Source organism: Corylus avellana, chromosome 6, assembly GCF_965113065.1.
Source record: "Corylus avellana chromosome 6, dhCorAvel1.hap1.2, whole genome shotgun sequence".
Lineage (NCBI taxonomy): Eukaryota > Viridiplantae > Streptophyta > Magnoliopsida > Fagales > Betulaceae > Corylus > Corylus avellana.
The window spans coordinates 5,259,657-5,275,787 of NC_142495.1; the positions used below are offsets into that span (position 1 = coordinate 5,259,657).

Here is a 16,131-nt window from a genome sequence, read left to right on the forward strand (position 1 = left end):
TAGATGGAGTATTGAGCCATTTATCACCCCAGATTCTGACTGTAGATCCAGCCCCTATCCGCCACAACAAACCTTCACTAATCACCTTGCTAGCTCCTTGGAAACTCCTCCACGTGAAGGAGGGTTTAGATAATTAGATCCCAATTGTGCCTCCAAAATTGTGCCATTTGGATAATATTTTGCTTGAAAAATTCTTGCCGTCAAGCTCTCCGGTGAAATCCAAAGGCGCCAACATTGTTTTGCTAAGAGGGCTTGATTGAAAATACCAAGGTCTCGAAAACCCATGCCACCATTTGCTTTGGCTACCCCCAACTTTTCCCAACTCATCCAATGGATACGATTGTCATTGGATCAATGTCCCCACCAAAACTTTTGCATCATTGAGTTGAGGTCGTTACTCAAAGCCTTTGGAAGGAGAAAAACACTCATGCTGTAGGTAGGGATCGCTTGCATGACCGCCTTAATCAAGATCTCTTTTACCAACTTGAGATAGAAAATTCAGCTTCTAGTCTTGCAACCTCTTCCACACCCGAGCCTTGATTCCTTGAAATTCAGCCACCTTAGCCTTTCCGACGAGTGCCGAAAGTCCCAAGTACGTGTCAAATCTTTGTGAATCTGGGATGCCAGCCACTTCTAAAATTTGTTGCTTCACCCGGGGCGCTGTGTTTCTGCTGAAAAATAGAGCAGTTTTGTTTATGTTCAGACGTTGACCGGAAGCACGTTCGTAAATACTTAGAACGTCCGTAATCCGGTGCCAATGCCTTAAATCAGCTCTGCAAAATAATAAAGAGTCATCTGCAAAAAAGAGGTGATTAATTCTAGGACCTTTTCTGGAGGTGGGAACTCCTTCAATATACCCTGTTTTCCCACCTTATCATGGAGAGAACTTAATGCCTCCGCACATAGTAAGAATAAATACGGGGAAATGGGATCGCCTTGCCTTATGCCCCGGGACGGATAAATGTGACCAACATGCTCACCATTCACCAAAATAGCATAGTTAGCCGTACGAACACATGTCATGATGAGGTTAATCCATCTCTCTGTGAACCCCATTCTTCGCATAATGGCCTCTAAAAAATTTCATTCTACTCGGTCATATGCCTTACTCATGTCCAATTTTATGGCCATATACCCTTCCTTCCCCCACATACGAGTGTGCATCAAATGTAACGTCTCGTAAGCGGCTAAGATATTGTCCGTAATCAACCTCCCCGACACAAAAGCACTTTGATTCATAGAGATTATACGTGGCAAAATCACCTTCATTCTATTTGCAATTACTTTATAAATAAGCTTATAAAACACATTACAAAGACTTATTGGCCTAAACTCCGTCACCCTCGTCGGGTTTGTCGTTTTGGGAATAAGTGCTATGTAAGTGTAATTAAGCTCCTTTTCTACACAACCAGAATTCAAAATTGCAAGAACAGTTTTACATACCTCATCTCCCACCACCTCCTAGTTATCTTGATAAAAACCAGCCATGAGGCTGTCGGGGCCCTGGAGCCTTGTGGGGCGACATTTGTTTCAATGCAGCAGCAACTTCTTCTATTGAGAACTCCTTCATCAAGACATCATTCATCTCATATAACACTCTTATAACAGAATTTTCGTCAGTATATGACTTCAATTCAAAGACTTATAGATAAATTTCCACTTCCTTATTCCTTCAATTCTTTCGCCCCTCCCGCATCACAGAGTTGGACATTCTTGAATTTTATTGAGGTTTCATCCTAAATGGTTAGCTTTAATAAATCTAAGAGATAACGCGAGGCCTTGCAAGAAACTGTCGTAGACTTGGAGCGACCAATAGGTCTGAAAGCCAAAAAGGAAAAACAAAATAGCAATGTATCACATACAAAAGTGCAAACGTTAATAATTTCAACGAAAAATGCACAAAGAACTCTATCATTAATTTCAACGACTATTGCACACTAGCTAAAGTGGTTGGCACTCAAACTAATAAATAACAATATTTTATTAAAATTAAAAAAAATATATAGATGATTTGTTATTTAATAAGTTCTAAAAAGTAGATCTTTAAATTTAATAAAGCGACATTTTCTTCTCAAATTTAAAAGAGCATTGTGAATACTTAGAGGGAGATTCTCCCTAATGGCAAAAGAATTGGGGACCACATTTAGAGATGTTTTCCTTGTGACACTTTCACCAGAAGAGCACCTCATCTCCCTTTGCAGAGCCACATATGGTTATGTGCACTAGAGAGGGCGATCCCCTCATTCGGTCAAAAAGGCTTGCACGCATCACACCACTTTATCCATCTATCTTCCAACGTGAAATGCCTTGCATTTCTTAGTCCCTCAAACCACAAAAGACCTATTTGTCTCGTAACCTATTTTAATTAGCTTATAACCCGCGCTATACGCGAGATTCTTCATTATAATTTAATTTTAAAATTTAAACACATCATTTTTCATTATAAGTTAATAGACGTATAAAAATATATCTCACATCTTTAAATTAAAAAAAATTAAAATTAAATCTGTGTTCCTATAATTATATATGATTTAAAATGAATAGTATAAAGAAAAAAAATTAGCAAGAAAAATACATGGATTATAACATAGTTAATGCAATTAATGACATGTGGATTATATATATATATATTTTAAAGGGATTTCATATCAGTCTTATGACTCTTATTCATAGAAATCATGAGCATAACGCTCTTATAAGCAACCATAGCCAAAACTATGATGTTACAACCGTCACAGATGACGTATTATATTCCAGACCTAAAACCAATCTATTAACCCATGACTAATCTTTTGTCTTCATATTAAAAACAGATATGTGTCAAGCAGACTCAAACTAATGCATATGTAGTACTTATTCCTCAGAACTGAGGGTAGACAAACCTTCAACCGAAATTCTTCCTCATTTACCCGAAAACCAAGATAACATTCATATCCCCAACCCAAAAGTCTGGACCATAGCAAATAACTCAGAGAGCATCACGCATGCAGATCGAGAGGGGACAAAGCCTTATTACAAGCAAAAAAAAAAAAAAGGAAATAAAAGCGCACAGAAAAATAAAGAGACTAAAACATAAATACAAACAAAATAGAAAAAATGGGACAAACAATAAATGAAAACCAGCAGAACAGGAAAAAAACCAAAGAATCACACCAAGAGGGAAACGGCAGTCAGAAAGAAGCCGATCACGTGCTGACTGGAAACTGATGGGGAAGGTGGCGTTGGAGCTCATCGCGGGGGGACATGAGGAAAGACCCGACATCAGACAGTGGGCGGCAGAGCAGGTGCGGAGGAGATCAGCGTCGCACACAAAACAAACTGAGAGGGGGGGAGGTGGAGAGTTTGAGTGAATCCCCTAAGAGCATCACCCACAAAGTGTGACAAATAGGCAAGGCAACAAAAACAACATGCCAAAATACACGGCAAAAGACAAACATAAAGGAAATGAAATAAAACAACCAGAAACGAAATAAAAAAACTGTAAGAGAGAATCGAAATCAAACCACATCCGGAGAGACGGATCCAATGCAAAAGGTGTGATGGGCACTGGCAGATCCGGGTAGCAAGGTGGTGGAACAAGCACGGTGGATGGAGATAATTAACACAATAAATGACGTCATATAGATATATAGATATAATTAACGCAATTAATGACCCGTTTTTTTTTTTTAAATCAATTATATATATGACATCTTTTTTTTTTTTAGAAATTATATACATATTAAAACTTCCTTTTAGTTTTCAATGGATTTTTTTGTACATAGAAAAAGCTCCTTTTTGAAAACCCTAGAACCCTAGCCGCACAGTTGGGCATTTGTGTGTGTGTGTGTGTGTTTTTTTTTTCGTTTTCCGTTTTCCCTGTATTTTGTGGTCCTAGCCTGTTGGATTGAGGATGTAAATAATTTTATGGCTTGCGAGTCGAGGAGGATGAGTTTCGGCAGGAGGATGTTGTTACCTATGTATCGGATTGAGTTTATTGTAGCATACATGTTGTTACAACTGAAGATTAGTCATGTGTTAGCAAATTTTGATGTCATAGATAGGTCTTGAATGTCAGATTGTTATGTATGTATCTATGACTTCAGCTATGATTTTCTCAGAGCTTTTGCTCCGTGATGTAAGAGCTTTATGCTTGTGATCTTTCATCAATTAATGAGACTGGAATGATTTCCCCTAAAAAAAAAACAGGGTAAAAACCACTTAACCGTCTCAAACTATAACTCTAATGACAATCTACCCCAAAAACTATCAATTACGACAATTTACCCCCAAAACTACTAAAATAATGACAATGTACCCCCCAAACTATCAATTACGACAATTTATCCTTCAAAACTACCAAAATAATGACAATGTACCCTCCAATGTTAGCAAAATGACAAAATTACCCCTATAGAATTTTCAATAAGACAAAAATACCTTAAAATTTGAAAAAAAAAATAAAAAATTAAATTTTAGTATTTTGTTTTTATTTTAGTAAGGGTAATTTTGTCATTTTATTAAAATTTGGGGTACATTGTCATTGTTTTGGTAGTTTGGAGGGTAAATTGTTGTAATTGATAATTTATGGGGTAGATTGTCATTACGGTAGTAGTTTGAGGAGGTTAAGTAGACTTTACCCAAAAAAAAAAAAAAAAAAACTTATTAAATTGACTAAACGTATTAATACATAATAGTTTGATTTATATTATTTGTTTCCTTATTTGATTCGGACATTAATAATACTTAATTTATTGAATAATTTATATATGAAAAACTCTTGAAATATAATTAACGCAATTAATGAAAATCGGTAAAAAAATTATGCCTTAAAAAACCGGTTTAGCCTTTAAAAAAAATGAGTTCAAGCCATATGTCGCAATTTAAGGTACTTCTGAAGACGATTCGGCTTTCATATATATATATATATATATATATATATATATATATGATACTTACAAAATCACATTTTCTATTCATATCTCATGTATACATTTTTTTTTTCTAGAAAAATGTTAAGTATCTATATATATATTTTTTCATTTGACCCTAATATCTCTCTCTTCTTTTTTTTTTCTTTTTTTTTTTTTAAATTTTTTTTTTTTTTAGGTATATATATGTATATTACTGTAACACCAAACCTTATTCACGGGAATTGCATTTTTAACACTAAGGCAAACCCTATTCACGTGAATTTTTTATTTTTTACTTTAAAAAATAAAAATAAAAATTGTAACCTTTTAGGTTAGAAAATGCGAGCTTGATGAGTCGCGACTCTCTCTCAAACACTCTCTTCCCACATATTCAGTCAAATCTCTCTCTCTTTCCTCTTCCCTCTCTCCTCACCGACGGCCGGCCACCGGAAACCACGAACGGCAAGCACCGCTGACGACGAGCCACCTACATCTCCGGCGACGAGCTACCCACCGTCAAAATCCCCAAATTTCAAAACCCCAACCCACTGTCAAAAGCCATCTTCCCTCTCTCCCAGTGACGACGAAACGCACAGGTTTTATCTGTTTCTCTCTGTTATATATCTTGCGTCAAAGTCCACAACTCTTGGGGTTATTAATGGTCTCTGTGAATGAAGTTTGGTCTTTGTATGATTTTATTTAGTTCGATGTGTTTTTTGCTCCAATGATTTTACTATTGCCAAAGAGAAACAAAAATTGCTTTTAGTTCGTAGTTCGTACCACCGATAAGTGTTTTCTTATTTTTAACTTTTGTGAGTTTTTCTTTCCAGCTTTCAATGGATATTATTATTGTTATTATTATGTATTTGTTGAATTAAATGTATGGTCATCTCTCTATACCAAGTGCTTTGCGAGAGAATAGGTTTCCATTCCTTTCTAGTGCGCCAATCAGTCTGAATCACTAAACGGGTTCTGGGACTCTCTTCTTCGGTGCAGGAATAACGTTGTCTTAGCTTGTTTTGATATTCAGTCAAAGAGATGGGGAAAGCGAAGAAAGGCCGTAAATTTGCAGTCATGAAAAAGATTGTCACCCAAAAAGCCATTAAAAAGTAAGTAATTTTATATATATACACACATACATATTTCCTCTGCATCTATTTCTTTTATAAAGTTTTATGATTTTCTCTAGTTTTCAGTAATTCTTGTTTCATGTACTGGATTCAGTTACAAACAACAGGTTCTGGACCCAAAAAAGAAAGAAGACAACGAAAAAAAGCTCCCAAGAAATGTGTAAGCTTTATTGTATTAATTGTGATTATGATTTTTTTTTTAATGAATGAAATATTTTATACCAACCAAACAAAGAATATAATCAGTCCAGCAAACAAAACCTGCTGGAACCCAAAATGCACACAAAGGACCTCGCAAAGTAAAATTTTTTACTTGCGAATGTGATTTGTCCTGCTTATTATTTTATTTACCTTTTTTGATTTTGTGTGATTTAGGCCGAAGGTTTCATCGGCGCTTTTCTTCAATTACAACACCTCTTTGGGACCGCCATATCGGGTTCTAATAGATACCAACTTCATCAATTTCTCTATACAGAATAAAGTGAGTGATTTGTAGTGTTCTTGTTTTTATTTTGTTAGGTTTGATTATAAATTAAATGGGTTTGGTTGAAAAATGCAGAGTTTGAGAAAATTTTACTGTTGGATTAGAAATTCATAGAATGAAATTCAACTACTTTTCAATTTTAGAGTTCACTCCTCTGCCTACTTCAACTCTGTAACTTTTGTCTTTTAATCTGAACTTATGCAATTTCTTCTGTTGTTGTGTAGTTGGACCTGGAGAAGGGAATGATGGACTGCTTATATGCAAAATGTGAGTTTGGAATCACTGGTTTATTCAATTTTGTATGAATCATGCACTGCTTCTTGTTAGTCATTCCTTTGGTTTTGGCAATTGATGTAAGAATTTTGCTGTGTTGATTAGTTACCCTAAGTTCAACATGGTTGTGAATGCGGGTTTTTAACGGTGTCGAGTGCTATGTCTTATTGGCAAACATTTGGCGTTGTGTTAGTTTCTTCTAATATTATCTCTCAAGATATTATTTCTCTTGATCGTTTGGATGTCTATAAGAATTCTTAGGTAATGAAATGAGAATCATTCTTTATTTCATCTGTTTTTACTGATTCCATTTGCCTTTTGGATTGAAGGCACTCCTTGCATCACTGATTGTGTGATGGCAGAGCTTGAGAAGCTAGGTCAGAAATATCGAGTTGCTTTGAGGTATCCTCCTCCCATGTTTACTCTGAAACGTTTCCCAAGAAGTTTTGTGATTGTTGTTCACATTCCTCTCTTCTATATTAGTTTGAAGAGGTTCGAGATTGTTGGATGCATGTGTTAGTGTGGTTTGTAGGAATCGGATCAGTTGTGATCTTATATTATTTTCATTATAGTAATGATTTTTTTCTTTTGTTTAGATGATGAAATTTACTCAACCAAAAGAAAAGAGTACAAATTAACTTAGTTTTTAATCCTACGGTCTGTGCAATCAAATTTTTCAACATTGCCTTTTTCTGCTGCCATTTGCATGCATCACATGGGCCTACTAGTGCAATACTGTTATTCTTCTATTAGCATTTCATCTTTAGAATATCCTTGTACGTGCTCATGATCAATGATGTTCAGCTAATGATTATTACTCCCTCCCCATTCCTTCTTTGACAGGATTGCTAAGGATCCTCGTTTTGAAAGACTAATTTGTACTCATAAAGGGACCTATGCTGATGACTGTATTGTTGATAGAGTTACTGAGGTATGTCTTGAATTAATTTGATGTGAAGGTTCTTGTGTGTTACCCATATTTAGTAGTAATAGCTTTCAAATTTTCCCAAAAACTTAATCATTTCCTCAGAATTTTTTAAATCCTCCAAATATATGTGTGATCCATATGATAAGATGCATGGTTTTTCGAATTCCTTTTTGACAGTGATGCTGTATGTTATCCATTATCGTTAATAGTGAAATTTGATGTATATATTTGTCTTCCTATTGGGTTGTATACTATTCAGAAGTAGCATACAAGATGAAAACTTCTTGAACGATAGTTCTTGTAAACTAAAGAACCTTGACTGCAAATGTTTGTAATGTCTATACAAAAGAAATAACAAAAAACGAAAAGTGAATTATCATAGGCTTTACTGAGGCAACAATGTGAACAAAACATCTTATTGCTCCTCTTGGAAGGGCTTATTAAAAATTAGAGAATTGTAATTTGAAACACAAGTTGATCTATTTTTCGAAGCACAGTGCATCTATAGAAAATTACAGTAAAGGTGTTGAATAAATGTAATAGTCCCCAATATTCTTTTACCTAAATGTACACTGAACAAGTGATTCTGAACCCCAAGACGAAGGGCTTTGATCAAGTAGGGACTTACATCTCATGCACAAAACAGCAATGACTGGCATCTCACGCAATCTGGCATCTCAAAGTTTATCTATTTCATGATATAAATGTGCACTTCAGTGTTGTTGTGGTGAATGCATTTGTAAATTACCAGTTTGCTTGTTGCATTTTGTGCTATTTCTTTCTTGTAACATAGACAATCTATTTTGTTGGAAACAGCATAAATGCTACATTGTTGCTACTTGTGATCGAGATTTGAAGCGAAGGATCCGAAAGGTATGATAAATTAATAATGGCTTTGCACTTTAGTACATGGAAATGGATTTTGATTTATAGGGTTGCTTGTTCACTGGCAGATCCCTGGTGTACCAATCATGTACATTACCAAGCACCAGTACTCAATTGAGCGGTTGCCTGAAGCAACAATTGGCGGAGGTAGGCTACCATAAACCTACATTTGTAAATTTGCTTTATGAGTTGGAGATTGCAGTTTTGATATTTTGACTCACATATTTAATGATTGATCTATTTTCAAGGTTAAAATGTGGACATTATGACTCACTATGAAGTATATGAGAATAGAATAATCCCATTTTTTTGTGTGTTTATAGATATGTAATATTCTTCTTTTTTGGGCTGGGTTGTGGAGGTCTTGATTTTGCAATTTGTAAAGAATTCTTGTTATTTTCCCCCTTTTTTCTTGGTAAAATTTTCTGAAACAGTTGTGTGGTGTGTCTGGTGCAGCTCCAAGATATTGATGATGGAGGTATGATCGTGCAACAATTCGACGGTTTTGGCGATGATCCTCTCCTCATATTGGGGTTTGTTTGTTGTGGTGGTGGTTGTTGCAAAGAGGAGATTTGGAACATTCAGATGCCATGTTTTGCTGCCCTCTGGGAATTTGTTCCATATATACTTATATGCAGTCTTCGTCTGCAACAGTCATGTAATGCTTAAGAAAGAAAAAGAAATCCATAATTCTAAGATCCAAGTTTCTTTTTGTGGTAATTCCCACATCAAGTCATTGCCATTTTTCTAACTGGGTTCAGTCATTTATAATTATGTTAACAGTAGACAAAAGCAAAGAGACTCTACATTTTTCAAATTGATTTGTGTACTTTCTAGCGCCCCATCTACTTGAAGCCAACACTATTATGTGGAATAAATACTCAGGCAAGGCATGAGCACAAGAGGTTTGATATGAACACAACACAAATTCAACTCATAGTCAACTTCTCTTCTACGTGTAAAAAAAATTTGAATTTTAAACTGAACAAATTGTCTTTTTTTCCAAATTTTTAGGATCTCAAAATCCTCTCTCAAATTTTTCTTTTTTTTAGATGGCACGTAGGAGAGAAGTTGGTTATAAGTTGGGTTTGTGTTGTGTCCATATCAAACCTCCAAGCACAAAATGGTTATTGTCAGGATCTAGGCATACCTTCAACGATAAAAGCCATGATGCCTTGGACATAGTTCAGCACAAAGATACGATAGCCTGTCACAGGTCTTTACAGAGGAGAAATTGTTTGATAATGATTTTGAGAGAGTTGTGCTTATGTTTCATAACCAGACCCTAAGCGTTGCCTTCAAAAAGCTGTCTGATTTTCTATCATTCAGAATCAACATGCACTATGTTATCCTGCTTGAAATAATAGGGAATTTCTTTTTTCCCAACATATGATTAAGTATGCCAAATCTGCCGTTGGCTCCATTTATGCAATATTAACCTGCCAGAAATCCCGAAGTTTTCCATTGATAAGCCACTTTTAGGAAAATTAGAATAAGTACTCCAAAAATGAGCATCAAATTTCAAAATCAAATACAAAATTTTGTACTCCCATTCTAACAAGATACCATTTTCAAGTCAAGATTGCATATTCAGGAGCACAGAATCCAGTGTTTCTACCTCCTCCCCCATCTTTGATTCACAAACCCAGGTACACATGGGACATATATAACATCTTCTATTGCTTACTCAAATTCTGAGAGAAATATTATTAGACTAATCCAAATAGAGGTAATACTAAAATCTCATACAAAAAGAGACCCAATGATTACATAAAATAGCATAAGAAACACAAACAAAGTGGTCGTGGCAGGCTTCTATTTTATAAGTCATAACAGCATAAGTTTGTATTCAGTCCAAGATGTCATCTAGGCTGAAAATTTTCATATAAGGCCAGCATAATTTGCAAATTTCACCTGCAAATCCCTTGCCAAACAGCTGCCTGTTTTAGAAATACTCTAGGATATGCAATTACAACTCTAGGGCTGTGATGGTCTAGGAGATGTTGGAGGCTTCAAATCCGGATACTGCAACAAGAGAGAAAAATAAGAACTATGAAAAGAGACAAGAATTTGTTCACCGCATATTCCACAGGATTAACTCAATAAAAACATGTCTGTTCCAGGTAAATTTAGACTGTTAGATTACAGCTTTGAAGCACATGAACATATACTTACACTGTATGCTCAATTCTTTCTTCTTTTTTTTGGCTCTCTGGGCTTGGAAATATTTGAACTTTAAGACCATAGTAACAGGATTCCTTAACCCCCACCCCCAATTAGTAGTACAACACATTCTGGTATGCTAAATCTAGTGATCCAAGTTCAAAGAACAGACAACTAATTTCATCTAAGATTAAAAAGGAAAAAAGAATGGATTGATCTACCTTTTTCCCCTTTATATATATTTTGTGATTCCAAACTGTTATGCTACTTTTATACTCTTAAATGACCTATTGTGATATTTTAATTTTATTTTTATTTATATATGCTACATATGTAAAAATCAATACGAAACTATAAGTAGATACATACAAACACACATTTAGTGAGTAGTTCATGAGCTTCAAATTCCAAGCACATAAGAGTGGAGCAGAAAAACATTATAGAATTCGTAAGTAGTGAAAGAGAGAATTACATATGGATATGGAGAAAGTGATTTTGAAAATCCATGTAGTGATTCTGCTTTATCTTCAGTTTTAGGCACTGAATTTATCTCAGGACTGGGTTGTTCAGCTGTTTCTACATTTGGCTCTGGAGCTGCTTCTGATTTTTGTATAGTAGCAGTGGCGGGCTCTGGGCTTGCCTCAGCAGGTGCAGGAAGAGCCTTGCTAGTCAAAGGTAATGGTAGAAGAGCCTTTCCAATTTCCTAAAATTCCAGGCAATTCAAGATAAATAGAGGATGTAATTATGAATTCTTACCGCAAAATATTTGCCATTTGAATTTTCAGGCAAAGGAATAGAAAGATTTTACATGAAGTTCATATACCTTTATTTCATCGACAAGCTCTTTAGGGGCAACCTTTGTGTTCAAGAATTCGTCCACTTGTTGGAGAGTCTCCTTTCGATCCTGTCATGGGAAGCAATTTAGCTAAAGATCCAAACTAGAAGAATTACTTGGTGTGACTAATACAAAAGCTCTGTCACTCTACATCACACAATGGCCTCAATCTATCATCAGATAAATCAACAAATAATGGAAGATGCATGAGTCAAACAAATTGAAATATGACAAACTCTGCATTCCACCATAGTGAGGCATATGTAAATTCAAGTATTAAGATATTATAATTTGAAGTAACCTATAAAACACATGCTAAGGAATAATGCTGGCCATCTAAAACTTGAAGCATGGCAGTTCCAAAGGGAAAACAAATGTAATTCACAGCAACAAGTACCTTCAATAAAATTTTATGAGCAAACAATCTAAAGTACAGAAAGTATTGGAAACTCACCTCGGCAAATAGGAGTTTCTTACTTGCAAACTGAACAAATGCGACTGAGCCTACCACTTGGAGTATTGTTTCTATCTGAAAAGATAGAGCAAAACCATAAAATGCCATCTCCGATAACAAGAATCATGTCAAATAGAAAGTCAAATCAAATACGGAGAAAAAAAAAAATAGAAAAAGCAATTAACAAAGCGTCATCACCCCAACCTCTGAAAAAGCCAATAAACCTATTCCAGTGGCTGCAGCAATCCCAAGGGTAAGAGATACAGCATCTGAATCCTCCTGCACATTAATCGCCATCATAAACCTTATAATGCTCAATTAGAAAGCATGGAGAAAGGGCAAAACATTTCAAAGAAAAGATATGCCAAGGGGATTGCTGCTGGCCCCTTGAAACCGGCATCTTCACTTTTGTTTCGCCTGATTAGATGACTTTACGAGGGTAACAAATCTATTTACCAAATGATATATAATGATGTTAAAATATATGTACTATCTAGTAATTAAAAAAACGTTTATTTTAGACCTAAGTGACAATATCATTCCCATCATGAAGAACAAAGTCATTCTTGCAACAATTATCAGAAATAGAATATTTCATATAGCCACTGAAGTAAAAGAAACTGTTTTATATCCTCCAAATTTTCTAGTAAATCAAATGGCAAGCATCTTACTGTAATGCACTTCCTAAAATGACTTTAAACGACCAAGAAAGATGAGTTCAAATTTGAAAAAATATGAGTTCAAATTTTAAAAAGGAGGGTTCAAATTTAAGGATAATATGAGAAGTTAACGGACAAATGCTTTTAATTTTTATCTATTCTCGGAAAACTAAAAAAAAAAGAACACATCATTTATTGTGGGACAAAAAGAGGAGAAATGCTAAACATCCCAAATTTTTGTTCCAAAAGTTGGTTCCCAAATAATATGTCACCATCCTATGAGTTGATGACACATTTTCCAAAATAATAATTAATAAATCTCATGAGATTGTGACACATTATTTGGGAACCAACTTTTGAGAAGAAAATTTGGGATGTGTAGCACTTCTCCAGAAAGAGTTGTCCTTCATTTGAGCAAAGTATTAACTCAACACAATAAAACTTGATTGAAACTTACTTTCCATGTTCTGAATGAGACAGATACAAAAATATTGATGTTCAGTAGGACTAGTCAACACATCAACCACCTAATTTCAACTAACTTCATATATGTATAAGGTTTTCTACACTATCCAAAATTAAATTTATGATCAACACATCAACTAGAATAAAATATCAATGTTTTGAAATTAAGATAGATAAGGAACCACAAAAAAAGGCTACAAGAGATAAAGGACAAATGGGCATCCAATAGTTCAAGTAGAGCAAAAATCTTCAATTACGCAACGAATTCAATAATATGGTAAACAAATTACTAAAAGCTTAGAAACATACTCCAACTGCGTCATTAATAGCATCAGTCAAACCGCTAAGATCAAGACTCAATGCTTTTCTTGGTGGTACCCAGGGAAGACCACTATTCTGCAAATTTACAACTCATGTTAAAGTTTCCAAATAACAATGTATCTGACAAACATAATATCTGGATGTCAATAACAATGTATTCAAAGTAAACAGCTAAAGAAAGAAGGGAAGACCATCCATCCTCGGGGTCCTTCTGCACCATCTTTTATTGCATACGCAGCTTTGAATCCATTTACAGTGACTAACTCAGCAATCAGTTCTGAAGTTCCATCAAATCTGGCTTCATCACAAATTCAGCAACATCAGTTCCATTCGTTAGCACTTAGAATAACAAAGATCAAGACAGACATTGCCTAGTTCGCCAGACAATCACAAACCTATATCAACTGCCTCACTTGGTCAAAAAGTGATCATGATGCAGACTGCAGATATCGACCCAATATCAACAATCCTTTGAGATAAAACATATACGCTACTTTTATATATTCACTAATTAAATTCTGGAACCTGCAAGATCTGGCAAGAGTATATCACAGTCATATAAGTTTACACCATTTCTAGGCTAATTTTATTTTAATAAGTCCTGCCTGCTTCTATAAGCGCTCCCCATCCAGACAGGAGAGAGAAACTGATAACCATTATATGTTAAGAACAGCATGGAATCCTCACTTAGGAGGGTTTTGGAATATCCATAAATATAAAAAAATCAGGTAGTTGAACCTATTACCTTAGTGAATGATTAATTTATTCGAAAGAAATCGACATACCAAAAAAAATAAAAAATAAAAACACTTCACAATATTTACATAATAAGTTGATTTTTGTTCAGGTAGTAGGTACGGTTCCCTTTCAATCTCGTTCAATATTATAGAATAAAAAAGCCAAAAATACACGATATTTGTACTCTTGACAGGGATACTAAATTATCTATTAAGAATGCTAAGTTTCAGAAGGAACAATCTAAAAGCTGCACGTATAACTTTTTCTGGTCAAGTTCTTTTATCTTTCTCTTAGTTTTCCAAACGAACTGGAATTATATATATAAAACTTATAAAAGAAGGTAAGGAAGACACTATAAGAATTTAAATTCTTACTTGTCTAAAATGAACAATGTAGTATTTTCTGGTTCCTTGAACTTTAAAGAAAGCTTCTTTAAGAACCCCGGCTTATCTTCCCCTTTGTAAGCAATAGACACCGGTTTCTTCCTCAAATCCCGGATATCTGGGCTACCTACTTTCCGAAATTCCACTGGTGCTCTTATATCAAGCAACTGAGCATTGGCATCTTCACCTAATTTTGCATAAGCACTTTTTGCAGACTCAATGCCCCATGGCTTAGAATTCTTCAGAACTTGAGATAATACCAGCGGAACCACCAGAATGGCGGCGCCACCCGCTATAACTGCAGGATTCTCTGTTCCAAAATTTAAAACACTATCAAGAACCCCACCTGCATCAAAGTCCCCAGATATGGAATTGACAGTCTGTTGAAGTGCTTCCTCATACGACAAAGCTCTGGCAACGCCAGCATTTAGAGCTGAAGATAAAAGAACTAGACCCCCTTGAAAACCCCTTGATAAACATTCTTGTAAAGTTGATGGAGTGGTGTTAAAAGTAGCAGAATTTGAGAACTTAAGTGGCAAAGTGGTAGGGAGTGATGTGATTTTTCTGGGTTCTTTTTTTTTGTCACAAAGAACAGACAAGGGAGTCAAGCTTGCTGCATTCAGGGCATCCATGGCATATTCTGTGTCACGGAATTTCTAGGGCTCTCAAAGAAATGATGGGAAAGATTTAATCACCATGAGAAATGGAGGGTTTTGTGCAGAATTTTGTTTCTTTCTGCTTTCTAGGATGATGGGTGGAGAGGGAGCAAAGGATGACAAGCCTTAGCTTCAGCGTCTGCAATTTGGCTGGTTGTATTTTGAGTGGCGGGCGGTGCTGACATGGCATGGTAGATGATCTTTCTTCCACTGGTTGCGTGACACGTGGGAAGTGAGGATGAGAGGGTGGTGATCATGAGGGCTGTGGATGGTTGGATGGTTGGATGGCTTTTCGTTGCATCCGATTGTGTGGCTAAGAAATGTCCTGAAGAAGCTTTTAGAAACTCAAGAACTATATATATAGTACACTCTGTAGTACCGTACTACTTATAATCTGGACACCCAAAAAAATGAAGAGAAACTCCATGCGGGTTAAGCTGCTCTCATTTCATCACACCTTCCTCAATGTATCTTGATTATCAACGTTTACAGTTTGGATTATGATTTCTTTAGAATTCATTAAACTGTAATCATTGATTTCAAATTTAATTGTTGAAATTATGTCATGTTATTCACAATCACTTATAAAATCTTGACATGAATAACAAATTGAGTTTTAAAAAATCGTTGCAACAAATAAGTAATAGATAAGCGTGTTAGCGCGAAAGCTGTTGATGTTAAATTGTTAATGTGTTATATATATATATATATATATATATATATATATATATTTGAAAAAGTCTTCTAATATAACATAAAAATAAATGCAATTTTTATGTTTTGAAGAGCGTTTTATATTTTAGGTTTTTATATTTTTTTTTGGAAAAGTGTTTTATATTTTAGGTTATTAATTAGTTAATGTATT

The 16,131-nt window shown here is 35.1% G+C and overlaps 2 protein-coding genes across 3 annotated transcripts; one reads left to right on the forward strand and one right to left on the reverse strand.

The window, feature by feature from the left end:
• Window positions 1-5,214: 5,214 nt before the first annotated feature.
• Window positions 5,215-9,324, forward strand: LOC132188583 (PIN domain-like family protein). 2 transcript variants are annotated; one of them, XM_059603082.2, is made up of 10 exons: window positions 5,215-5,488; window positions 5,923-6,001; window positions 6,117-6,182; window positions 6,398-6,503; window positions 6,731-6,773; window positions 7,109-7,181; window positions 7,623-7,710; window positions 8,524-8,580; window positions 8,661-8,739; window positions 9,049-9,324. In XM_059603082.2, the coding sequence occupies exons 2-10, from the start codon at window positions 5,931-5,933 to the stop codon at window positions 9,060-9,062; spliced, it is 597 nt and encodes a 198-aa protein (XP_059459065.1). In that variant the 5' UTR covers window positions 5,215-5,488; window positions 5,923-5,930; the 3' UTR covers window positions 9,063-9,324. The 2 variants fall into 2 exon arrangements, with proteins under 2 accessions (XP_059459065.1, XP_059459064.1); XM_059603081.2 differs by having other exon boundaries at window positions 5,216-5,488; window positions 5,889-6,001.
• Window positions 9,325-10,255: 931 nt separating this feature from the next.
• TROL (thylakoid rhodanese-like protein) lies at window positions 10,256-15,408 on the reverse strand. Its single transcript, XM_059602033.2, has 8 exons — window positions 14,602-15,408; window positions 13,681-13,783; window positions 13,478-13,564; window positions 12,249-12,323; window positions 12,045-12,119; window positions 11,579-11,659; window positions 11,228-11,458; window positions 10,256-10,617 (listed from the first exon to the last, which is right to left on the reverse strand). Exons 1-8 carry the CDS (start codon window positions 15,240-15,242, stop codon window positions 10,570-10,572), a joined length of 1,341 nt encoding a protein of 446 aa, XP_059458016.2. The 5' UTR covers window positions 15,243-15,408; the 3' UTR covers window positions 10,256-10,569.
• Window positions 15,409-16,131: the final 723 nt, after the last annotated feature.

What these genes read in the sequence shown, in the direction of transcription:
- TROL (XM_059602033.2), bottom strand. Translation starts at nt 15,242, where the DNA reads ATGGATGCCCTGAATGCAGCAAGCTTGACTCCCTTGTCTGTTCTTTGT. An exon ending in ACATTGTTCATTTTAGACAA is followed by an intron (nt 13,784 to 14,601) that starts GTAAGAATTTAA and finishes TGATGAAGCCAG; the next exon opens with ATTTGATGGAACTTCAGAAC. An exon ending in AAGGACCCCGAGGATGGATG is followed by an intron (nt 13,565 to 13,680) that starts GTCTTCCCTTCT and finishes GTAAATTTGCAG; the next exon opens with AATAGTGGTCTTCCCTGGGT.
- LOC132188583 (XM_059603082.2), top strand. Translation starts at nt 5,931, where the DNA reads ATGGGGAAAGCGAAGAAAGGCCGTAAATTTGCAGTCATGAAAAAGATT. An exon ending in AAATATCGAGTTGCTTTGAG is followed by an intron (nt 7,182 to 7,622) that starts GTATCCTCCTCC and finishes CTTCTTTGACAG; the next exon opens with GATTGCTAAGGATCCTCGTT. An exon ending in TTGTTGATAGAGTTACTGAG is followed by an intron (nt 7,711 to 8,523) that starts GTATGTCTTGAA and finishes TGTTGGAAACAG; the next exon opens with CATAAATGCTACATTGTTGC.